The sequence below is a fragment of the Cygnus atratus genome, chromosome Z (assembly GCF_013377495.2).
Source record: "Cygnus atratus isolate AKBS03 ecotype Queensland, Australia chromosome Z, CAtr_DNAZoo_HiC_assembly, whole genome shotgun sequence".
Lineage (NCBI taxonomy): Eukaryota > Metazoa > Chordata > Aves > Anseriformes > Anatidae > Cygnus > Cygnus atratus.
In genome coordinates, this window is record NC_066396.1 from 47,700,723 (window position 1) to 47,726,069 (window position 25,347).

The window sequence follows — 25,347 nt, forward strand, 5'->3', positions numbered from 1 at the left end:
GCTTTAAGATGCTGCTTCTTCCTTCTCAAGCTCACTACCACGGCAATTACTGACAAACTTTAAAAAGCCGGCCATGAATACCACGCTAAAACATATATGTTAAAGTAATTTTAAAATAAATTCCAGATCTGTAGTACGATTATCAAATTGCTTAAATCCTTTGCACTATTTATGCTGCTACTCCATTTTTTTTTTCCCTTGGTGAACAATAAAAGGATTCTTGAGCATTTACTGCAGCAGTGAGCAAACTATAGATAAGATGATCCCACTGTTGTTCTTTCTAGCCATGAAAATACAAATCGCGTCTTTGGTAAGACCTGCTTTAATAAAGATTGATGCATTTTGATCTGATTCCATGTAGCATTTTAACAATCACAGACAGCCCAGTATGAAACAATGCTTTTAAATTAATCTATTTCTTTTTTCTTTTAATGAATAAAGTTACATTTTAAGACCTGTCTAGATTCATTAAATTCCACTTAAACAGGCAACTACTATCCAGGCAAAAGCTGAAAGACAAATGTTGAATTTCTACAGAAAAAAATAGCTTTGACTTTCTCCTGTGCACCAGACAGTATGTTCCCCATAAAATGAAAATTATCATTACCGTAAGCACTTCACCATGTGAAATAAGTAAGAATGAAAAAGAATACCTGACCAGGTCTAAAACAACATGTAAAATTCAAATCTGACAGAAGGGTATTTGTTTTTTAATTGCATACATCCTAACAGTGAAAATATTTACCTTCTAAACATCCATATGCAATCATGAGCCAGCAGGCTCCATCAGCATGCAAATGAGCCTACTGAAGTCAATCGACCATTAACAAACTGAAGTAGGCCACTAAATCAGAGCCTGTATTTTGCATGACACTACGTGCAGTGCCTGAGTCTTAGTAAAAAGCATGTTCACAAGACATCCTGGAATAGTCCTCTTTTTTTTTTTTAAATACAAAAAAGAAGAGCAGGTACATTGCATGGTCACACATCTAAACCTTTAATGCAGAAAATACTAGTTGACACAGGGGTCCTCCAACTTACCTGTGGCTTGGCAGAAGAGGTGAAAGGGTCCCCCGACACTAACATGCTGTGCCTGGTCACTTAGGAAAGGTGGCAACAACATGACCTTTACAAGGTCTGTGCTAGACCAAACATCAGGCTGGGTACTGGTGGGTGAAGGAGGTGAATCACTTCCCACACAGGACAAAAAGGAGGTACCAGTAGGAGGGAAAGGTATAGGAGATGAGGCTGTGCGACAGAAGAGGACAGAAAAGAAAAAAAAAGAGGGTACTAAGGAAAAAAGTTGCAAGAAATACATCACATATTGAAGAAATAATGCAAGAAAGACAAATGAATTTTAGGAGGGTAATAAATGGAAGTGTCCCTAGAGCACTAGAAAAGAATGCTTTCCTCCTTCACCCACGTCTTTTTCCATCCTTCCAATCCCCCACAGGGTAATAACCCATTTAACTAAAGCTGAGAAGAGAATCTTCCCCCAACTATTGACAAAAGTTTTCATTTTTTCCCCCTTAAAGGCAACCACAAGGAACATTAGTACTTGCAGTACAGAAAAGAGCGTCGTTATGTCAACTTTCATAAAAGTCAAGGAGTAATACAATTTATTTTAATATTTATTCTGTTATATGTACATAATTAAAATAGAAAAATAAAACCAAACTGAATCTTATAAAATATAAACCGTTTACACTAAGATGGTCTAATTAACTTTGCATGGATGTTCAACATAGAAAAGCAGCCCAGGCATACTGCTATTTACCGTTAAAATGTACTCTACTTCTAGTAATATTTACAGAAATACGCAGTGAGAGGAACAACTCTTCAGAACTGTACCGCACAAAATGCTTTTAACAGACAAACAGTGCTGTTGTGAACTGCGCTTAGAACAAATGCACATTTTCACTTTTGCAGGCATGATTCACATAGACAGTTCAATGACTGATTGTTTGAGCAGCTCCAGTTTCAGTCTCCAGTTGCATAGGAGATTGATTGGTAGGTATCATCCAGAAAAGGTGACGCTGCAAAGATTTGTCACGAAAAAAGAAGTTGAGTTATATCTGAATCTGAAAAAGAAAAAAAAAAATCGGCAATTTTTTCTCATCACGCTGTATCCTAACAGTCCGTTCCAGCGAGTCACAAGCTGAGTTATTGTCGGGAATTCTTCTCAATTCCCATTTCGCTTCCACAGTGCAGAAAACCTCTCTGTGTCACTGCTAACTGACAGTTGCTTGCCTGTATTGTTTCAGTTAAAAAAACTAAAAAGAAAATGAAAAAATCCAGTTTTGTATAGAAAAAGAAAATGTGTCCAGCTTGCTGTTTAAAGAAGAAAAAAAGCATTCCTAAACCTATCATTTTCTTCCTTCCCCCTCTTACTCCAGTCCACGTTTTGTACCGATATCATTGTACCTAAATTTCTAAAAAGCAGCAAGGAAAAAAGCCTTTAAACAAGATTATCCCTGAGAGTCTTACACAAATCAAGCCAACTATTATCCCCATGTTTCTTAAAATCTAAGATATTTAAAAAGCAGTTAAAAAAATTAACTTTAACAAACTAAAGAGATCTAGCGTGCTAAAACACAAAAAACTAAAAATAATCACTAGAAGCAAAGAAAAAAATGTCCCAATCTGGACAAAAGTCTATAATTTACCAATCTGATAAACTAAACTTAATTTCCAATTTGGAATTCAAATGAAACTAGAACTTTTTTTTAATGGCAGCTAAAAGATGTGCAGACTGAAGTACTTTTTAAAGCCAACTGAATTAGTCACTTTTATCCTATGGAAGAAAAGGGCCAAGAAAGGACTGGGCAACTGTTCACCAGAGCGAAGTGCTCAGGGTTGGGTGGAAAAACCAGGAATAAACAAATGGGGATCTGAAACTGGCCATTTAAAAAAAAAAAAAATGACAGTACAATACAAGATGCTATGGTCTGCAGACAAGAACACCGCTTCAGTATCTGGTGAGATCCAAATGCAAAGTGGCTTGCTGTATAGCTGAAGCGCGAGAAGCCCACGATGGCTCAGCGGTCATGACCACGCGCTCGGTGTTCAAAGCTAGCTGTGGTACCGCAGCTGATTTCCACCACCGAAACCGAAGATCGCATCCTTCAGTCTCCCTCCACGTCTGAGTCAGCGTACTTGAGCTCACACTTCACATCGAAAGGCTTGTCCTTGGCCTCCCTGGGCGCCAGCATGTCCCCGGGCTGGAGCTGGCCGTTGCCGCAGTCCGGCTCTGTCTCGTAGCCGGTGTCGTGCGCCGGCTTCGGCTGCTCCCCGCTCTGGTGGCTGATGCTGCCTTGCTCCACCAGGGTTTCCTTCACGCTTTGTTCGCAATCAGAAAAATCTGACTTTGTTTTTTTCTTACCCAGCAGCATGATTGAGCGAAATTTCAAGCACTGTCCTGGCAAATACCCTTTGTAACAGTTGTAGGAGAGCAGGCACAAGAAGAGGATAAAAAAGAAGAGGAATAGGAACATCAACAGGAAGTTATCGTTTGACTTCAGGAACATTGTCTTTTCTGGGACTGCGTCAGGAATTGAATTGAAGAGCTCTGTGTTGGAGGCTCCGCTTGTTAGGACAGGGCCAATGGGCTTTGTTATCCTTGCAGTTGTCACTGGTACAATCTGAGTGGTTGAGGTTTGAGTGGTAGACCCCTCGGTTGATACAGCTGACACTTTTGGTACATCACTATTACCTTCTGTGGGTGCAGCTGCCACCGTCGGGCCTGCTGTAGTATGCTGGACTTTCTTCAGTTCCAAAACATGCTTAGCCAACACTTGAGAGAATTTCTTATTCTTCACTTTTTCTTCTGACAAACACTGGTAAACACCACTGTCTCCTTCTGACAAATTGAAGATGAGCAGTGCCTTTTCCAGCAGACGGTACTTGGGGCTCTCCACTCTCAGTACGTCATCTCTGAACTTCCAAACTACCTGCGCCAGATTGGACTTTTGAGAACACTTGAGCTCTGCTGTGCTCCCATGCTTGAATGTATGCTGTAGGGAATTCTCTCTTACTTTATCTGGAACATCAAAATAAACGTGCAAAGTATCAGCAATGATTCCTGTTTGGTCTAATCTGTACAGTTTCATGAGACCGTGCTAGTTGTAATGGAAAGATTACGGTGTTAAGATTATCTGACAAGACCAAGACAACAGCATGCAAGAGTCTCAGTGAAACGCTCAACTACAGCTGTGTACAGGAAATCAGAAAATACTATGAGATTGGACACCTCAAACTCCAAAACAGCCTCCATTTCCAGGGAGTGGGTGAGACCTTGTTGATCCACAACTGAGTGTGCCTCTGAGAAGACTCATTATTTGACAAAAGATGCTGAACTTGGTATCACTTTAAAAGCAATTAGTGCATTTTAAAGTAGATCAGCAACTACAAAATATCCGAGAAGAAATCTGACAAAGTGCTGGTACTCAAATCTCTTTGGAAAGTATCAGCACCTATATTTCATGCCCACAATGATGTAACTAACAAGCGAAACTCACAGCAGTCCTCACTATGCTTGGATTAGAAATGAAAACAGTAAAGCAAAGTGCTGTTTACTGCAATACAAATCTTCTGTAACACTAGTCTTCTTTAAGATCATGATCTGATGTCAGCAACACGCTATAAAGAAAGGACCTGTAGTTACTTGCCTTAAAGCACACTGGAGAGCACTTCAGTTGCTCTGCATGATGTTCTGAGCCCCCCTCCCCTCTGATCATAAAACTAGCTTTTTTCCAGGATCATTTCATCTGATCCAGCAGCAATAACCAAGCACTTATCAAGGCTCACAGCAGAATGTCAAATGCTGTTATATCACAGAGACAGAGGCCTCTGTGCTAGAGTTACTTATGGTAAATAGTACTTTCATTCACAAGGCGTTGTTGAGGTGCCCCCGATCATTTCAGAGGTTTGTGCACTGCACACTGAAATGTACACAAATACAGACATTTTAAGACAACATAGAGGCCAAACAGATGCTCAAACATTAAAATGCAGAATTTCATACCTATTAAGATATAAACAAAAGTCCAAATAAACATGGAAATAAGCTGAACTAAACATTACTCTTTCACTATTCCACCTAGACATGTGAAGAAATAGCTCTTCAAAGACTGTAACTCACCAGAACAAGAAGATGCATCTCCACCTATGTTCTGGATCCAATTCCTGTAAAACATAGCACAAGTATTGCAACTCCAAATCTTACTTCCTAATTTTTCATGTAAAATGAAATTTATCTTATAGCACAAGCAGATATTTTTGACAGATGCAGTTAATGGATAGAAAAAAAAAGTCTGCATTTGAAAACATTCAGTTAAAAATTACTGGTAAGGAGCAAGACTGATACAATACTGATTGCAACTTAACGGTAATCAAAGGCTGTCATTACCTTTCAATTTCACTTTCTTTAAAAATATCAACACAGGAAGCTTCAAGGGGTTTCCAAGCACAGTAAGGATCCCTTGCTAAGACACAGTCAACACAAGTGGTGTACTTGTCACAGAATGCCACAGGAGACTGAACCACACCAGAATTCGAACCAGCATAGAGGTATCTTCTGCCCTAAAAAAAGACACACAGCCAATCATTTTCTCAAACTGGAACAATCAAGTTCATGAAGCAACTGAAAAGCGTTTAAAAGTAAAGAGGTACATACATACAGCTGTAAAATATTCGTGATACCAGAAGTGGAAAAAGACAAAAGAATAAAAAACTGAATTCAATACACTTTATGAGAAATGAAAGTAACTGCCTAACTGTAGCTTTATTAAATAGTTTTTCCACAAATATGAATGCACTGATAACCTTCATAAAAGGGAAGCCAAGCATATGCTAATGACAAGGCTGCAAAGGGCACATAACAAGCCTGTAAAGGGAAGATTTTCTATGTACTATATTTCTCTATATACTGTATTTTCTACCACTCCTGCTCCCTTTAAGCCAAAGCAGCCCTACTGCTGACCATTCAGATCTCTGCAGAGCCATCAATGTCAGCCCTACATCTGAATCTTGTAACTGCCTACTTGCTACTCAAGGAATAGTGAATAGAGTTCAAAGAAAATAACGTTGGCATAATACCTAGCAAAAGGGGGGTATAAAGGCAACGATTGCTTGACCTGCTGTTGCTGGGGATCACAAAGAAGTCTTACCCTGAGCACACCAGGAAAATATCACACTCATCCTGAACCTCCTTGTCATAAAAGATAAGACAACTGCGTTCACTCATCTGTTTCAAAGTTCAGAGAAACTGATGGCTGAAGGTACACTGTGAATTTACTTGCTGCTGTGCAAAGCTTCAAGAAAGACGTCTGTCCTGCAAGCCCAAAACTCAGTGACCTACCCTCTAGTACTTTTGAGAGGCAGAGCATACAAAACCAAACAGTACACCCACCTACGCAGTGGATCTACTCCATCCAGAGTAGAATACTGAGTGAATTTATTGGCACTCTACAGCTGTTGTCATGGCAAAGAAGTCAGATCCAAGCATCAAGTGTTTCTTTCTGTATTGCAGCTGCACAGATTTCAGTACGTAGAAATGCACTCAAAGGGTTGTCTCTGCAGTGAGACTGCTTGACCCTGGCAGGATGAACATGGTTGCATAGGCAGGTATCCAAAAAAGCCTCTGAGCAGAGCAAGGCTCTTCATAAACCTCACATTCATGGCACAGACTTTTGTTCTTGACATCAAGAACAGCCTCAAGAGGAAAAAAAGCTAAGAGGGCATCTTAGAGCTGAATTGAGGTTCGGGAGCTCACTGTCACCTTTTCACTAAGTTATGTGAAGAGGCATTCCCATGAGGACTCGGAACAGGGAAGTCTCTTTAATGCGATGAGACTGAGAAAGTCTGTTTTAAGACCAAACTAAAGAATGATACAGTGTGTCTAACAGCAGTCTCTAGAGGACGGCAACAAGATCAAGCATAAATCAGTTTAGATCCCTCATATATATGAAGTGTTCAGATGACTTTCAAGGAAAAACTTGATCCTATAAGACAAAAGACAAAACAGGACAAAAAAAATATACCGGCACTGCTGGAAGATAGACTTTGAAAGAGAATGAAACTTCACAGACATACATTCAAATGCAGTCTTTCATCCTAAAACTTACCTTAGGTTAGTGTTAGTCTGTGCTCGAGCGTCCCCAGAAATAAGTCTGCAGCATTGAGAGACACACAGCTTTCTAGGAAAAGCTTCCCACCCTGCCAGAAAGCTCCCCCTGATGCACTGCAGTCTGTCTCCCTAGTGCTCTGCTAGCCAACATCCAAGCCAGCAGGGCAACACTGAGCACAGGCTGCAGTGCCTCGGCAGCCTGGGAGTTCAGGAAACAGGTGGAGAACTGAGCAGACCACTTAAAAAATCAAGACACACCTTTCAGCCAAACAGGGGTTTGGAGGACCTGCTGTAGGCTCGTGTGACCGACTGCAACCCTCCAGGCAAGGTGAAGGTGTAAGAGAAGGGCCTGGAGAGTACTACACTATGGTGTTCAGAAAGGATTCTTACTTCAGGGTAGTCTGAAGCCCATCATCAAGGGGAACAACTATTGTCCACTTGTAGATGATCATTTACTATGGGATGCCACTACACATATCAAAATACCAGCTGTATGAAGGACTTCAGTTGTAACTAACTGCGATTCCTTACTGGCTGTCCAAGGAGGCAAAAGCTCAAACTTCCACGACAGGGAGCAGAAGTAACCCCCATTTGGTTGGTACCACAACTACACAACTTCCATGTCTCCAGCACCCAAGCCCAGACTCCAGTTCATCACTGGAAAGGACTGCTGCTTTCATGGAAGTGTGCTGGACAGCACTGCTTCAGCTTTTGGTATCAGTTTTAGGTGTCAGAAGTTGTTCCAGCCACATAGAGGTTTTTACTTCCTGAAGATAAAGAGATTCTGCACCACAGTACCATAAAGGAAGTTGTGTTTTAGTTTCAATTCTGAAGTTTGAGAGAACTTTTGGCATGAAAAGACACTGCATTCCCTATGAAGTGCCTATGCTGTGCTTACACTGCCCTCTTTCAGGAATATTCTTGAGTAACTGGGAACTTGGCAGCTGGGTTCAGGGCAAGTAAATGCAGTGCCATCATTTCTACATCAGGTTGCAATGCCTATCCCTTCACTACCACTGCCCAGAAATGGAGGAACCATAATTAAGCCAGTACATGAATGATTGCATAGTGTACTCACAACTACAAGAATGAGTATTAGCTTGTGGTCCTATCAGTAGCGCAGTAAACGTGCGTTTGTAATTTCAACCCTACACCTGAGATTTTCAAAAGCCGTCTGGACATGGTCTGGGCCAGCCTGCTATAGGTGGCCCTGCTTGAGCTGGGGGGTTGGACCAGGTGACCTCCAGAGATACCTTCTGACCTGAGCCATGCTGTGATTCGGTGACCAGGCCAGTGTGATGCATCATATATACAAATACAAAAGCAGAGATATTACTGAAATCTATGAACACGGAAGTTTTTAAATTGCATTGACTTTGATCTGTCTGTCAAAAGTATATTCTATCTTCTCAATACTTTTTCTGTTACAAGCATGAAAGGACTGTTAAGCATGCAAGATGAGCTTGGAAGAATTTCGGCATGCAGTTCTTTTCCAGAGAATAGATCACGCTGGCAGAGCTTTTTTTTTTTTTTTTTATAAATAGGACACAAAAGTAAAAGCTGCTCTTAAAATATCTTGGCAGTATTCCTAAATCCCTAATATCCGAGAATTCATTGATCACTGGGTACTTACTGAACATCAGTAAGATTACTACATACTTTTAAACAGAGTCATTCTTTCCTTGAGATGCCCAGAAATTTCAACAGTTGAAGGGTCTGATGCTACAAGCCACTGTTTAGGGTAATACTTTTGTAGGCATTTACGGATCTGCAAGTCTGATTAACTAGGACCAGAAGGGCTAGTGTACAAAATTCACAATATGATTATATTGAAAAATCATTCTGGGATTAAACCCAGCAATTGTTTAATAATGCAGAACGACCACTGGGTTTGTAGCCTGCAGCAAAGCTTGTGTCTTCCAGCTGCAACTGAAGCCCTCTCGTCTGGCAGGCAGGACCTCACCAGCAATCCTGTCTGGAGTACAACACCAGCAACGGCACCAAAGAGCCTACTCTCACAATAAATCTACTACACACAACCAGCCTTGAAAGTTTGGGACAGCAGAAACCAACTAGGTACAAAATCTTGAGTCTCTCTGCTAGAGAGGACTGCTCTTCTGTTAGGTCTGCTTCCTCAGAAAAAATACACCACCACTCTTCTATTAATTCCCTGAGGATTTTTCCTCATGGATTTCTACTGGCCACAAGGGGTCAGGATTTTTACATTACTTCTAACCTAAAAACCGGTCCCTTTAATAAACAGCTTACAGCTTTCAGCTCCTGTACAAGCACAGTGAAGACTTGCACACCTGTGCCCTTCTCTCATCACCACCACCACCACACACACCTTCCCCGTATCTGCATGCTTTCAGAAGCATGCCACCTATCCAGTGCAATGGAATGTATCGGGTAATAAATATATTGATACTGCTGCAGAGATTACAGGTGCAGCCTTCAGCAGTTTGCATAGTGATGGTCTTTCATCATGACAAGGTTACAAGTTAATACTTCGTTAAGTTTTGTGGAAGAGGAAAAAAAAGATGAATGCTGTGATGCTTGTAGCACCTACTTTTTTGGATGAAAGCAAGAGTGTTTGGACAGGCTCAAAGTTTGGGAAAAGCTGTGTTTCTTCAATAATATGCATTCCGTTTTCATAGCTGATAGCTTTGTGCAGGGCTCCTTGATCTGCAACAACAGAGTAATGTATTTAAGTAAGATTCTTAAAATAGAAAGACAGGGAAGAACTGCACACTTACTATAACTTGTATCAATTATATGCTTGCACTTCAGCTGAAGACTTCACACCATTCTGTGCCAAAGGCAACCATTACACCTGCCACTGTAAGGAGTTCTGAGCAAGAAAAAAATGTTTTGGGGCACAGAATAACATCTTAGGGATTATCTCATGTTTGTTTTGTTGCACTCACTGCAGTTTTGCAGTTCTTCTCCTGCAATAGCTCTTCAAAGCATGCAAGGTTCTCCACTAACTCGCTGTGGCTCCCCACTTTTTAGTGAAAATACCACCTGATGTAGAAGCGCTGTAAATACGGAAATCTTTTGAGTTTCTGTTAGAGCATACTTCAGCCTAGAGAATCATCATTAAAAAGAGTGTTTTGCAGAACTCACCTGTACTGATGAACATAACATCATATATGGTACCATTGAGTGCTCTGACTCTGTCCACTACAATCTGGGTGTACTTCACATCTCGTTTTACTAGTCGGGGTCTGTCTCCCATTGGAGTCACAGAATCATCCATTAGAGGATGATCTTTAACAAACTGCAATGTTTTGTCTGGTAAATTCAGAGAACTCATGTAGTTTGATGCTCTGGCTTCGTTGTTTATGCACTGGTATTTAAAATTAAAAAAAGAAAAAAAGAAAAAAAAGACACTGAATTATATCGTAACAGCAGGCACATGTATTTTCTTCTGCACATTATTTTGGCCAGTAAGGACACCACAGAAGGTACTCAGGTCCTGCAGCAACTTGGCTTCTGCAATATGCTGATCTCTGAGCAAATGCTTCATACTATGTTTTTGTTTAGACCCAAAATACATTTTAGCAAAATGTTCTTTCTGGACTCCCATGCTTCTTAACTACCTCTAACTGTCCTCTTACTTATCAGTAGCAACAGGACAACTGCAGGAAACATGAGAAAATTAGAAAAGTATGGAAGAGACCCAGCACTACTAGCATTTTAGTTTGTAAAGCAACATACTGCATTCGATAAACCTGCTGAACCTAGAAAGACAATGCAACAATTGTTTTATACTTCTATTCACCTGAACTAAAAAGTCTTTGATGGTCCCTGATGTATACTAATATCTATTTCACCACTAGAAAATGAGTAGCAAAATAATGAAAATATGAAAACAGCAATTAACTATAAATAAAAAAACACTTTGATCCCCAGATACAACATTTGGAATAAATCACTTGAAGCATTTTTTCTACAAAATCTGTACAACAGGAAATATCCGTATCAGGGCAATCTAATAGTATGCTTTAGTAGTTTTTTTGTTTGTTTCGTTTCTTTACTCTTGCACATTAAAAACATTAGTCATTAAATCCAAGATACAGAAACTTACTGCACCAGGTCGAGGATTAGGAATTTCCCCATTGTACCGTACCCACTTGGTATGAGACTGTTCGACTGTAGCACTCTGCATATACTTTCCTTTTGAGAAGACTTCTTCTACAGTAGACAGATTGTATGCACACACTGCTGACAGCCCCACATTATTCCTACAAGTACAGGAACAAAGAAGAAAAATCATAAGTAATTATTACTTGCTTTAGTAACTAGTTGAGATCAAAAGTATTAATCCAGGGAAAGACTGTATCACACTTACAGTTGTGGGGTAAAAACTCCATATATCACTGGTTCCTTCAAGGTTGGGGATTTGAGAATAAAGACATCATTGATAATATTGAAAATTAAATTCTTATCAGGGATGGTACAAATCAATCTGGCCTTGAGAAAAGAAGTCCATTTCTTCTGTAAAGTCCTCAATCCTCCTTGGTCTCTCTTTTGGCATTAAAAAGAAGGAGAAAAAAAAAAGGAAGCGTAGAAGTGTTCTTGAGGAAAATTAGGCAGCATTTTCGTATTTAAGGACTATAGCTAAAATGCTACTGAACCGTTCTATTTTTTTCTAAGATTTTATCTATAGCAACATCAATAACTTAACATATTCATATACAGAAAACTAAAGTCACAGGATTATTATTTTTTAATTAATTTAAGTCAACAGAAATAACACTGAAAGGTTTCTGTCAACACCTGTGATTAAGATGAGACATGGGACTTCTAAAAGCACTGGACTTCAGCAGCATTTGAAAAACAGAGATGAGCAACGTACCTTCATAGAACACACATGTTCATTAAACGATTAAAATAAGTGTGCAGATATTATACATATCCTTTCCTTTAAGAGAGATCAATAACTTTGTATTTGTTCTCTGACATCTAAGCATTAAGGATTTAAGTTGTAACATTGCAATATGCATTTAACTTCCTGATATTGACAATTCCATTAGAAAAAATGCACCTATGGCCTAATCCTGTGAGCAGTTACCATTTTTAATAAGGATATGCAGTATCAAGACTTGAAGAAATAAAGATATATTTGACTAGACTAAAATGTTTCAAAATATTTAGTTCTCGAGCTGCAACTGGTACTTCTTTACAAAAGCAGACATATTTGATCACTATTAATATTTCCTGTTCATTATCCAGTATTGTTATGCAAAGAATTGAAGAAAATCTGCAAAATTTAAGTATATTTAAGTAAAATTTAAGTATAAATGCCTATAGATCTGCAATGTGCATTGATTCCTATTCCTATCAAACAGCAGCAATAAAGCTCTCATTCTGCGATACTCTTGTTCTAAAGCATTCACAAGCTGTCAGTGGGCAGAGAGCCACAATAATAACCCCCAAGTAAACCTGCCTCCAGCTGCTTGTTTAAAGGAAATCTCAAAGGCACTAACTTGTTATTGATGTTTTGACTTCCATTTTTAAATATAAAACAGTAAAGTCAAAATAAAGCATTTCAACCTCATCAAAATGAAATGGCTTGATAAATTTCCTGTTGGAAAAAAAATACTAAGGAAATTGATACATTCCATTCAAAAGGTTTTTTGTTAAATCAACATTTTCTACTGGAAAAATAAAAATGTCTTCCATCAGCAAAATTTTTAATCAACACTCCTGGGTATATACTTGACTCAACCTAATATTGAGGTTTAAACATGCTAAGTGTGACAGAATGAGATTGATGGTGACTGTTTTGTTTGAGGTTCTGGCAGTCCTGCCAGCCTCATGGAAGTCCCATCTGCTACAAGTAGCTGTATCTACAGTAGATGATAGTCTTGCTTGTATACAGCTACTAGTCAAGAACTATAATTCTTCTCAAATGTCCTAGCTGCTCAGCAACAACCAAAGTCAGTTTTTCCCAGAGGACTGTACTTAAACTTACAGTTAAAACAAACCACACAACAAGAAGAGACATCTTCTCTGTCTGTCTTCTTGTTCTTCTCCCCTAGCCCCCAAAGGCGGGTAGAACTCTCAGATGCACTGAAATTTCACCATTAAGTTAAACCAAGTATTTGTTTCCAAAGCAACAATTAGACTTTTTCAGTTCTCAGAAACAGATTAAAATTGCTGATTCAATGAGATGAAGTTTAACCACTTCCATTTAATTTCTAATAAGTATTTTTTTTTACATTAATAAACAAAACCCACTTGAACTAGTAAAAGGAAATTGAACTCTCCCACCTTGCACACTCTAGCTATTCTTGGAATCATCAGTTTTCCAACAAACTCATACTCCACAGACACCTCGGTGAAAAAGAAGTATATCTTGTCATCTTCTCCATCTGTGCTGTTTTGGTCTGCTCTTACCACATCAGCAAAAACAAAATTGGGCTCTATAGATACAAAGAGAAGAATTTTATATTACATATAACTCTTATAACTTGATTCCCTCTAAGATGCTCTAGGAGTCCTCCCAAACGTCGCACTGTATTTCACTGCTCATTAACTAACAGACACTTAAAAAAAATAAAAAATGTAAATACTGGAGAAAAAAAGCTATGTGAAAATACAACAGACTAAGAGATATGAGAGATCTCTAAGGTCTTGTATCTCACTACTTCACATTTTTCACCCACGCTCAAGAATGGTTTTCTGATAGGTCTGTATAGCTGCCTTCCCTTGCCTGCCTCTCCTCTGACCAAAAGCCAAGGTGCTCCTTAAGCGAAATACAAACGTAAGAGAAATGATATGGTATATCTTTATATGGTTCATTTATATTTAAAGAGAAAATCAGCTAAAAAGTGCAAGTAATAACTTGCCAAGGTTGGCCAGCTACCAGCACCTGCAAACCTGGCAGTTAGTTGAACCCTTACAAAGGCCAAACAGCCCCAGAAAAAAAAAAAAAACAAAAAAAAGCCACTAAGCATACTCCCAAACTCCGTTGGCTTTCAAATATGCATAATCACACTGCTGTCATCCAGCTTCCACATGTGAAATCAGAAGACATTTTCTCAAGATTTAATTCATATCTGCCTTGCAAAAACAGCTTTCAACTACATACACAGAATACCAGGCACTTAGAATTTGTGCTGCTAGCTGAAATACTAAACATAACAAAAACTACAAAATTTGCTACAAAATTCCTTATCCTTTTTTTTTTTTTTTTTTTTAAATATGCCGATTTTATGATTTTGGACTGTTATGGCTGAAAGCCACAAACCTCTGAGAGTTCCCAAAACTCAGCAAGTTCTGAAATTCAAGAATTGAGATAATTGGGAACCATGGACTTATCGATTTGAAAACGTATTAAAGACAAAGAACATTCTCCTTCATACTATATCACAGGTATCCTGTATCATAGCAAAGATGAACAAGTGGATATGAACAAAAAGTTAACAATAAGTTAAAGTCTGCGTCATTTAACAATACGTTAAAGTCTGTGTCTCTAAGCTGTTTTCATTGCCAGTATTGATAAAAGTTCTGAAATTTCTAAAAAAATAAAAATAAATCTCTTGAAGGCACACACAGGTGCATACACTTACACCTCAATGTACGCCAGTATTACATAAGCTATCCTCTTTGGGATAGTGGACAATTGTTCCTTACCTCTGAAAGGAAACTTAAATTTCTTTGTCTGGAATTGTGACTTTGAAGAAGGAAGAATGATTTGATCTGGCCTGTTCTCACACCCACTTACCATTAAGCCAAGGTATCGCATATTCTGTTCTCAGAGGACTCTGATGAGAATTCCGTGAAATAATAGGTTCACTTCCCAGGAAGTTGTAGGAAGTCCCAGAATAAAGCTCCTCATCTTTAACACAAAAACAAATATTTTAAACTTTCTTATACACTGGATACCAAACAAGATATATAAATATTTCAAGAGACTATGTTAGCTTTAACTTCCCACAAGAAACGATAAACAAGGATTTCCTCTCAGTTGCCCCAGACATATCTTCTATGTTTATATTTCTGCTGACCACTCTCAAAGCTAACACTTTTACACTTGGTTTATTATTGCTCTAACACAAGCAACTGGCAAAAGTTAGCACTGTTTTCAGGGTACTTTAACACTTCCTATGTAAACCTGCAGTTTAAGTAAACTTGCATTTTGATACATATGAAATGCCACGTAAGTTTTGAACTAAGTGTTTTTTTCTCTTTACATGCTGCCAATATTCAAACTAAACTTAAGAATTTAGGCAACAACATAGTGAGCAAGACCTTTACTTTTTCATTTCCTGTTCTGTCACTACAAGTTTCTCTTTTATGATCTTGCGACACCACAACACAGCCATTTTGGCTTTACCAAATCAAGATTCAGTGGTGTCTAACCATGTGGTTACGTTCCTACAATGTCTCACTTCCCTGCTCTGTTTCATGGATATGTCTACAAAAAAGTCAAAATTCTACTTGTTAAATTTATTGAAATTACAGTAATTTATAATACAGAGACAGTCAAAGTACATTTAGATTACCTGGACTAAAGCACTTAAAACTATTATTTTGAAAGTTGTTATTTTAAAAGTTGCTTTCACAACAAGCCAAAGTTCTGTGCTCTCCTTTTAAGACACACACTAAGGTTGACTACATGAGTATTTTTATGTCTATCTAGTTACACATTAAAGATTTAGAAATACAGACCCCAATCTACCATTTCAATATTGAACAACTGGAGAATGATAGTGGAGAAGACCAAATATTTATACATAATAATGAGGTATGCAAAGAAGAAACTTACCAACCATAACAGATGTGTAACTTTGAGCAGGATCAAATGGACATCTGCCTTTACCATCCTCATTCTTACCTCCGAGCTCAAACGAAATCAAATTCTGCAAAAAATGAAGTTGAAAACCAAAAAACAACCATTTTTACTTTTTCCTTCAGCCACCCAAATCATGCAAAGGTAACAAAAAAACACACATTAATAGACTAAACCAGTAACTTTCAGCCTGGAATACCTATTTTTTAAGATTATAGAAGGCACTTGAGTTTTCAGAAAAGTTTTATCAAGTCTAACAGAGAGGAAATGTGATCCTGTAATTTGTGAGGGCAGTAGCAGAAAAGAATAGACAAAAGTTTAAATCCAGACATAAAAAGAGACCTTAAGAAAGAAAACCCAAAAAGCCAGACAATATGAAAGGCCTAAAAGTTAACCAATATAAGGCAAAACTTGCAACTATTAAATTAGCCTGCACAAAAATGGACAGTTTTAGAAATCAAGATGACTTTCTGAAGTGGACTGAGCAATTTTTAGATGACGATAAAATGGTGAGATGGGGTATAATTATAATCCAACTACTTTTTTTAAAAGCAAGAGAGTACTTTGACTGCTACTTTGTAAAACCCTTAAAAATCAAGGGAATAAGTATCAGTAAGATGACTGAGACCTACAGCAACAGTACTGGGGAAGTGATTATTTACACTGTGTAATGAACACATTCGAGGCTAAGGACAGTGACTTCTGGCAATGTTCCAGAGCTGATAGCAGACAGACTTGCAGGAAGGGGAGATTAAAAAAAAAAGGATGAAATTTTAACATAACTACAAGATTTCTAAATTTCAGAATCATTAAGAGCCATAGTAAGGAGAACAATGTGAGAGTCAGCAACAAGAAAAGGGAGTTTTGATTTTGAGCCAAGACTTTATTCTGAAGTGCTCAGCATTATGAAGCTATGGCATTGCCAGAAGCAGAGATGAGACAAGCAGAGTCAGAAATGTGAGAAATTTCAGGGAGATTCAACAACGGATGGAAGTCACAAAGAACGTCATTTCAGTTTCAGAAATTATTTTTACGCAAACGTACAATACACAGAGAATTATGAAAGCTATGAAAGAGTAAATCTGCTGTTAACCAAGGTGAATCAGTAATTCAGTGTTTTGAAAAAGGAACAGTATGGTTTATTTCTGTACTCTATCATCACTGTGAGACAGTATTATAAATGCTTCAATGCTATTACCAGCACTGAAATTACACGTGTCTTTGGGAAAAGAGATTAACTCATTGTTTATATGAGCTAGTTTTAAGTTAAAGTTGTTACTGGATTAAAAAATCTGTATGTTCTTACCAGGTAATCACACGTTGGCTGAAACGCGTTAGTTCCACACACGTAGAGAAAAGTGTCATTTAGCTGCTGCAGAACACGTACATAATTACGACACTCTGTCTGTAATATGGGACAAGAAAAGGACCAGTCTGATAAGCAACACCTTCCATGTTACAACATAAAAAAACAATTAAAGTTGCACTGTCAACTCTTGTGTTGCCGCTACTCATGCCACACCACCCCAGTAATGCTGGGTGATACAGTCACCACTGGGACACTGCCACCTTACAACCTCTGGGAGCTCGAGTCCTGCAGCAGCTGCTTTCCTACAGTCAGTAGTGCTCAACTGCCGCGGTAAACCTGTTAGGGTAACACGTCTGAGTACCGCACGCTCAAAGGAGGGCATCTCAGATTGTTTCATCAAAGCCCAAACTGCAGAGATATACCTGATCCATGAGAATGACTACCTAAAAACGGAGTACATCTTAGAATTTGTCATCCTTTACAAGCCTACATGAAACAGTATGTGATAGCCAAGGTTGTATCTTAAGAGAGAGACCTCTAAGACCATTAAATCCTCAGCAAATCTTGGTTACTTATGTCTCTCTCCCCCCCAACCCCCGTCATCCTGTGGTACCAAGTGCTCTTTCTAAGGGTCTGACATCCCTTCTAACAACCACCAATGATCTCTGCAAAGGACTGGTGGAGACCCAGACACCATCTGATGAAGTGCGTGCAGGCGCACAAGAGGAATAAATTCACTTCTGATGCACTCACCACGGCTGTAAGTAATTATTATTGCTAGTAACCCCCACTGAACCTGGAGAACACAAAAAACTCCGAGTGCATCAGGAAGAGTCAAAGAGGAAATGGTCCTTAACTGCCCGCCACACCTCACCTTAGGCGGGTAAATTGCCTTGATGGTTCTCAGTCCAAGCAAATGCAGATAGCTGAGCAAAGGAGATAGCCTACTCCATTTCAAATGAGCCCCCTGAATGCAGGATGTCTGTCGGCCCGGAATGCACCTGGGGTTTTATAACCGGGGGGGGGCACCAAAGAAATTGTAGATGTTGGGGTGCTGATGTCAAATCCCTTTAAGTGTAAAGTAGTACTGCTTTCTGTATCTGCAATGCATGCAGCTTTCCATTTTCAAACCTGTACTAAAAGCCCGACCATGAATCTTGCCAAGAAAACCCTCGCTTTACTGTATTGCTCTACCATGTGGCACAACACATATGGTAAGGCATCAGGCATCCCCACCTACGGTCAATCACCTTATAGAAACTATGTCCACGGAATGGCAATATGAGCAAGCCAGCCTGTGTGCCGACAGTCCAGAGGGGTCTGTGGATGCCAGAAACACCAAGGGAGCCCTCGGGCTGAGCTGACTGCACTGCCAAGCTGGGAGGAGACTGGGCTGCTCAGGCGCCGGGGAACTGTCTGAGCAGCCAGACCAGCAAGGAGCACAGGCATTCAGCGTCACAAGGTGGATATACAGTTAGTGAAAAATGCACTGGTGGGAAGTGCTGGCCTAATAAATAAACCCTATGCCCTACAGAAAAAAGATAACCCATCATTTTAGAAAATCAAATGTTGGTGTAGAGTTATTGTGCTAATAAAACAACAGTTACTATCAATTACCCCAGTGAAAGTAGTGTTTGTTTCTCAAATTAATGGAAAAACTTACAATAACTAAGCGCACATTAGTGTGTTCAGATTTTTTAACATTCAAATAAAATTCAACAGCAAGAAATAACGAACTAGAAATTACCAAAAAAAGACTAAGCATACTGCAGTTTCTAAAGCTCAAGTTTATTAAGGAATTTAGGTGATTATTTGAAAATTTTAATTGCAAACATTTGGAGCCTTTCTTCTTTAACATCACTCCTCTTGAAGTTAAGCATAAAATATCTTTCTTAAATTCCAATAAAAGAACATACCTGTTCTGATTTGCCCTTGACTGCACATTTAGTCCTTTTATCTTCAGTGACCTTCCAGTGCAACTAAGTGAAAAACAAGTAATAAGAAGGTACATTCAAAGCACTTTAACACAATTGCAGTATTTTCAGACCTTGCATAACGAACAAAACAAGCAATTCTAAGGTTACTGTCTGTAGCAAATATAAGTCATTTTGCAAGTAGCTTTCATTTTGCAAGTGGCTTTCAAAAGTTCAAAGCCATTCTTTTCTGAGGAGGTGACATTTCCAAATGCATGTGTCATTAGGGAGTGCAGAACCACTGCTAGTATCTTTTGGGTTAATCATTATCTTTCCTCTCAAATTACTTATAAAGTTCTCCATTAACGTATGCTTTAGGGAGGTGCAAGAGTATCTGTTTTAAGCACTTCTCACTTTAATTCAAACTGGAGAAAACATTTTTAAAAAAATAAAAGTTATAGGACCAATTTATACTATGTGAAGAGGTACAACTTTGACATTTACACACACAATAATGGAAAGCAAGCTTTATATACTCTTGAAATTTCCTATCATCATCCCTGAACATTTTGTTCATATTAAAAATTATAGAGCATCTTTCAGAACATCCTGGGTGATTCCATGCCACGTCTCTAAGCTTCAGCCTGTACTGCTGGTGTGTGAGAAGCAGGAGCCTGGGAAGGACCTGCAGCAACAGAATTGCATTAGCAGGCTTCTGCATGGGTTAACCTACTCTGAGAACCAAGTGTCAGCACACCCAGAGAGCACTTCTGCAACTGAGCTAATTCTGAGCGAGCTGGACCAGACCTCTTTGCACTGCTGCTTACTGTGCAGACACAGCTAGAGACACCGCACAGAAGCTGAAACTTAATGGACAAGGCCTTCATCGCATCAGAGGCATGCCTGCAGCTTGCCACTCCTGAGCAAGCTCCAACTTTGCTTCTGTTTCAGATTAATTTTCTTCTGATTCAGATTAAAAGGAGATACAGCCCACTCCCACCAATAAAATGTATACAAGGGCCACCTTGCCAATTTATATACAAAGTCCCTCTAGTCCAGCACACTGCCTCCAAAGAGAAAATGCCTATGGAGACCTCTAGTAACTTGTTTGTATTTCATTTTCTCATTTCTTCGTCTCATCTGGTAACATATTTTACTCGATAGCATCTTCCAGAAATAAAACTGAGGTAGCCCAGACAGAGTATTTTCTCTTTTAGGTACGTAACATCTAGAGCACAGTGCTGCTGGTATCAGAAAGTGAAGTCAAATTTGGGATATGACTTTTATGTGGAGAATAGTGTATTAAAATGCATACTCACCTCATGCTGCTTTTCAGCAATATTAACTGCATTTAATGCAAAGATCACTTCTCTGGCTCCTACATACAGAACATCTTTGTCCTCACTTAACAGCAAGGTTGAATAGTTTGACACTTCTGATTCATGAAAATGTATTAGCTGGACCTCTGTTGAAACGAAAGGAAAATAGCACCACATGAAGAAACATGATCACTTAGGGTCAAGTTTATGGGTCATTTTTCTAAGCTGTCTAACAGCCCTTGGGTATCTGGAAAGCAACAAAGCTTAGTTTGGACAACACACATAACAGATGAGAGACCCCCTCAGAAGCTTGGTTCAGCAGAAACAGCAGCTCCCATCATTGACATCAAAATCAATGGTCCCTACTTTCTAGTTCTATTTCAAATGCCTACAAATTTCCTCCTGCAGTGATCCCCATAACTCATGTCTTCCTTTATTTTTTTTTCCAATTGTTAATTCCTTTTTTTCCAAACCTCTCATTTTACACATCCACTGTCAGCTCTTTCCTCACCTTCTCACTTCCACATACCCACCTACTGTGGAAAACTAAACAGTTCACCGCATCCCTTGCACCTTCCCAAGACAAATCTCTCAAAAAAAAATCCTGCACCTTAATATAAGACATTTCAAGAGATTATCACAGGAGAAAGGAGACAGAGAAGCTAGAAAGAAGCCATGTACACAGTGTCAACAAGCTGATTTTCAAGTGGAGATTGGAGATAAATTGCATGCATCAGTAAGAGATGTGGGAAAATCATGATGAAAAGGAAGAAGAAGAAAAGGGGGAAACATGGGGGAAAGAAGCAGTGGAATGAGGAAGCACGCGAACTGGAACAGAAAGGCTTGGAGAAAGATGACACAAAATGATTAATATACAGGAATATTTATTCTGTGTGTACAAACAACATAGAAAAACTACTGAAAGCTTGGGAGGCCGTACTTAGTGCAATAATCTACCATGCAATAAAGCTTCGATTTTCAGAGATAGGCAGAAAACAACGTATTATTTTTCTCAATTCTAACATTAGAAATTGCACTATTTCAACTGCAAGACTTGGGAAAAAATCATTTTCAACTAGATTCTGAAGCACACAATTTTAAAATCTTTCACTTGGCAGCAACATTTTCCCCAAAAGGATGAACTGGTTTATACAACTCTTACCTGTTCACTCCTCCACTGAACTAAATTCCCCCTCCCATTTAAAGTAGGCTTCTTATACTTATATGCAACAATCTTTAGCAGACAGAGACAGAGAAATAGCAGGAATGAACAAAAAATTAATTTATTTTGAGTAATTTGGATAGGTCTGTGATGTATAGTACCACTAAACAGCAACTTGCTAAGTTTGAACTATTATACAACACAAGAGCACCAAGGAGCCTAAGCAGGAACTGCTAGCCTTGTCTAGACTACTTTCTGAAAAAGCAGTATATCAGCAACTCATTTATTGCTATACCAATAAAAAGGAAAAGCATCTCTACAGCCATCTCATAAATCAGCTCACTGTAACTATATCCTTAACCTCCATTTATTTTTTCCTACAGCCTGACTCCTCAGCATTTAATATCTTTACTTATGGTTGCTTCTTCATACTATCCATATGTTTATTTGGTTGCAGCACACTTGGGTGGCTAACTTTAACTACCAGTAAAAGCAGGAGTCAAAGACAAAAGCTTTTAAAAGCTAAAACATCCATGACACGAGGGTGCAGGGGGAAAAAAAAAAGATTATTCACAAACAGAAGCACTATTCCATAGCCTGTGCTCTAGATTTCTCTTCAGACCCAGGCTGAACAATTAAACCCAAAATCTACAGGAATATCTGATCCCTACTGGCTCTCTTTGTGCTACATCCCGCTAACTGTACTGGGATGTTACAACTATTTGCTGCAACTTCAAGCACAGCGTAAGTAGTGTTTGGTGGAAAACACTGGGTTGGTTCAACTCCAGGCATCAAATAACATTGTCAGAAGAAGGCCAAACGTTTTCCTTTACCTAGTGATGTACCTAGAGCTCAGGACTATTCAGCATCAACATACACCTCAGTCCAAAAAAGTATTAAAAGAAGATCAATGACAAAAAAAAGAGAGAGAGTATTAGCTGGAGAGGTACATTTTGTTATTATGTTCTGTCTCTTAATAACTTGATTAAAACAAAATACATCTACTTATTGTTTTTTTTTTTTCTCTTGGAGCAAGGTTCACCTGTAAGAATCTTCAGCAGAGAAATCCCAATCTGAAATTCCTCCTTTAAAAAGTCACATTTTCAGAGCTGTTTGAAGGATATATACGCAAGAAGTCAACTCGGTGCTCAAGCCACTGTTGGATATTCTGGTCCTAAGCACTACAGGTTAAGCAAAGCCAGCAGAAACAGACTAAATTTTCTGCAAGCAGGCTGGAAGGACACACACAAACCCTGATGTTGTTGCAATATTTCATTATTACACTATTTCTCTTCTTACCTCTGTGTTCCCAAGTGATCCTTGGTACCGGACCAAATGTTACTGCCACTTCCACAAAGATAGCCCAAACTGCACACAAAGCGCACAGAGCCATCTTCACTGTCCTTGCCCTTTTGGACTCCTTGGATAACTGCAGCAGGTTGCGTTTCTTTAGCAGAAGAAAACCAAATTCCAGGCAGTATTAGAGAGCAGGCATTTCAGAGCTTGAGAGCAGAGCAGCAAGGCAGGCTGGAACAGTCTTTTAAGTATGTGCTTTCAGCAGATCACTTCAAGGGAATGCACATTTTCCAGGATGCTGCGTACAGAGACTGCCCACACTCTCCACGGGCTGCAGGGCTGCTGAGAAGCGCTACTGAGCGCATTCTTCAGTTTCGCTGAAGAAATAAATGATGCTGTGGAGAGAGGAGGGGAACAGTAAGTAGAAGAGAAAGTGAACTGAGCATTGCCAAAAATAGCATATTGCTTGCAGTGATCTTGCAATACTTCTACAGCTGCCTGCATAGCTCAGTTTGGAAAGTGAGGGTTCCTTAAAAACTTCCCATATATTACACAGCATACAGACAGTAACTGAAAGTAGTCATTCCCATCTAGAACACATGGTATAAGTATCTTGAGCTGTCATTTATGTTTAATGCTCAAAACCTGACTTTAACCTATGCATTTTCTTTTAATAGCGAGTTGAAGAAAATCCCACCCTTACAATAAATACACAAACCAAGATAAAAATTACTGAGACTAATTTCACAGAGCAAGAGACATAAGAAGTGCAGCTTAATGTTAAATACTACTTACACAAACCTGCCCCACCTCCTGTTCTTGGGATCTTATGAACAGAAGCGTCATTTTTAGCAAAGTCTTCTTGTGCACTCAAGGTGCAAGGGGGTAGAAAGAAATTCACCTAACAAAGAGCTAATGCACTTAATGTACTTAATGTACTTTTAATGTACTTAAAAAAAAAGAAAGAAAAAAAAGGAGAAAATGCTTAAACACTCAAAGTGCTAGACAGTCATATGGAAGTCTGTCTGTTACTCTCAGGCCCAGAAAGATCACCAAAACCATTCACTACCTTCTGTGCTACCTGTCCACAAGCCACCACTGCTCCACCTTCCTACACTCACTCCAAGGTCGAGACTCATCCAAGTATTCAACATCAGTACGGACTGGTGAGGGGCGGTGAACGCATTCATCGGCCGCTAAATTACTGCATTTAGGTAATTTGGGGGGTATCTCTGTGGGGCTGTACACTTTAGAGGGGGTGGGAGGGCAAAAAGAGGCATTTCATGCCACGACAAACAGCAGCACGCAGTGTCGAAGCCCGACGTACCGTTTCAGGGGAAATGGGCAGCACGTGAGGAGGCCAGTGCTAAAAGCTGGGCAGAAGCTGCAGCGAGAATGTCTCTGGGGAGAGGAGTGGTGCCAGCAGCTTCTCCTCTCCCCTCCTCTCCGGGAGAGAGAGGTGCCGGCTTTAAACAGGCAGAGGCCAAGGACCTCTGGAAACTGCAGAGAGCAATCCATTACGAGCACAGAAGTAATCATTACCACTGAGCAGACGATCCACATGCATTAGAAGCTTTTACATCTGGTTTACTCAATGATTACACAAGATTTAACAAAAAAACCACCAAACACTATTTTCTTCCTAACAATCTTTTGCCTACTAAGAAAAAAAAAATCACAATTTGCTCAAACTGAGCCTGGGATTTAAATTATTATTACTATTATTTTATCATTAGTGTTTAGTTCTGGTAACCACTTTGGGTGAGATCCAACTGCTGTAATGGATCATACAAATCTTTCTGTTTTTTATGGCATTGCCTACTTGTTTGTCTGTCTTGCACCTTTCCTGTTTATTGTCCCAAGCTAAGCAACCCCGCTTTGCTACCCAACCTGTTGAACAGTCCCCTTGCATCAGAGCTGCTGAAGTATCTCGCACATTCTGATGCAAATAGTTTTACAGGTAAGTATTCACAGAGCGAGCAGTAGTTCAATGGTTAAGTTCAAGGCAGTTTAGCAATCTATTTTAATGGAAATGTAAGAGGGAAAAGAGCACGTTGAAGAAAGAACCCTGGGCCATTATTTCTACACTATTAATTCTTTTCAAGCCATCTTTTGTTAGTAAAAGAGACTCAACGCAGTATCATTTCCCCTGAACTCTTTGTTTAAAAAAAAATGAAAACAACTGCTGGAACAAAACTATTCAGCACCAGTCCCATCAATAAGCAATCATGTACTGTCTCCAGAGAAGAATTCTCAAGTCCTATAAAATTTCTGGACTTTGCTGGTTTAGCAGATCTTCGTGATGAACGAACCTGAGCCTTCCCATAGCCATGATTACACTCCTAGCTTAGATCACCTGTCTCAGAAAATGAAAAATGACAAAAAAAGTCTTGTTACTACAACTTGTTATTACCTTCTG

The 25,347-nt window shown here is 39.2% G+C and overlaps 1 protein-coding gene across 1 annotated transcript; it reads right to left on the minus strand.

Annotated features, from left to right (window-relative positions):
• Positions 1–3,046: 3,046 nt before the first annotated feature.
• On the minus strand, positions 3,047–23,058 carry SEMA4D (semaphorin 4D). The gene is made up of 14 exons (XM_035569213.2): positions 22,932–23,058; positions 20,471–20,616; positions 19,155–19,217; positions 17,236–17,334; positions 15,906–15,999; positions 14,862–14,975; positions 13,406–13,557; positions 11,481–11,656; positions 11,217–11,373; positions 10,253–10,475; positions 9,696–9,811; positions 5,408–5,580; positions 5,141–5,184; positions 3,047–4,039 (listed from the first exon to the last, which is right to left on the minus strand). Exons 1-14 carry the CDS (start codon positions 23,023–23,025, stop codon positions 3,126–3,128), a joined length of 2,565 nt encoding a protein of 854 aa, XP_035425106.1. The 5' UTR covers positions 23,026–23,058; the 3' UTR covers positions 3,047–3,125.
• Between the last annotated feature and the right edge of the window lie 2,289 nt (positions 23,059–25,347).

Bases quoted from the DNA above. Each gene is read 5' to 3' on its own strand.
- SEMA4D (XM_035569213.2), bottom strand. From the start codon at position 23,025: ATGGCTCTGTGCGCTTTGTGTGCAGTTTGGGCTATCTTTGTGGAAGTG. The intron at 13,558-14,861 runs GTAAGTGGGTGT...TTGTATCTATAG, and splicing joins TGCGATACCTTGGCTTAATG to AGCCCAATTTTGTTTTTGCT. The intron at 10,476-11,216 runs GTAAGTTTCTGT...TTTAAATACCAG, and splicing joins CTAATCCTCGACCTGGTGCA to TGCATAAACAACGAAGCCAG.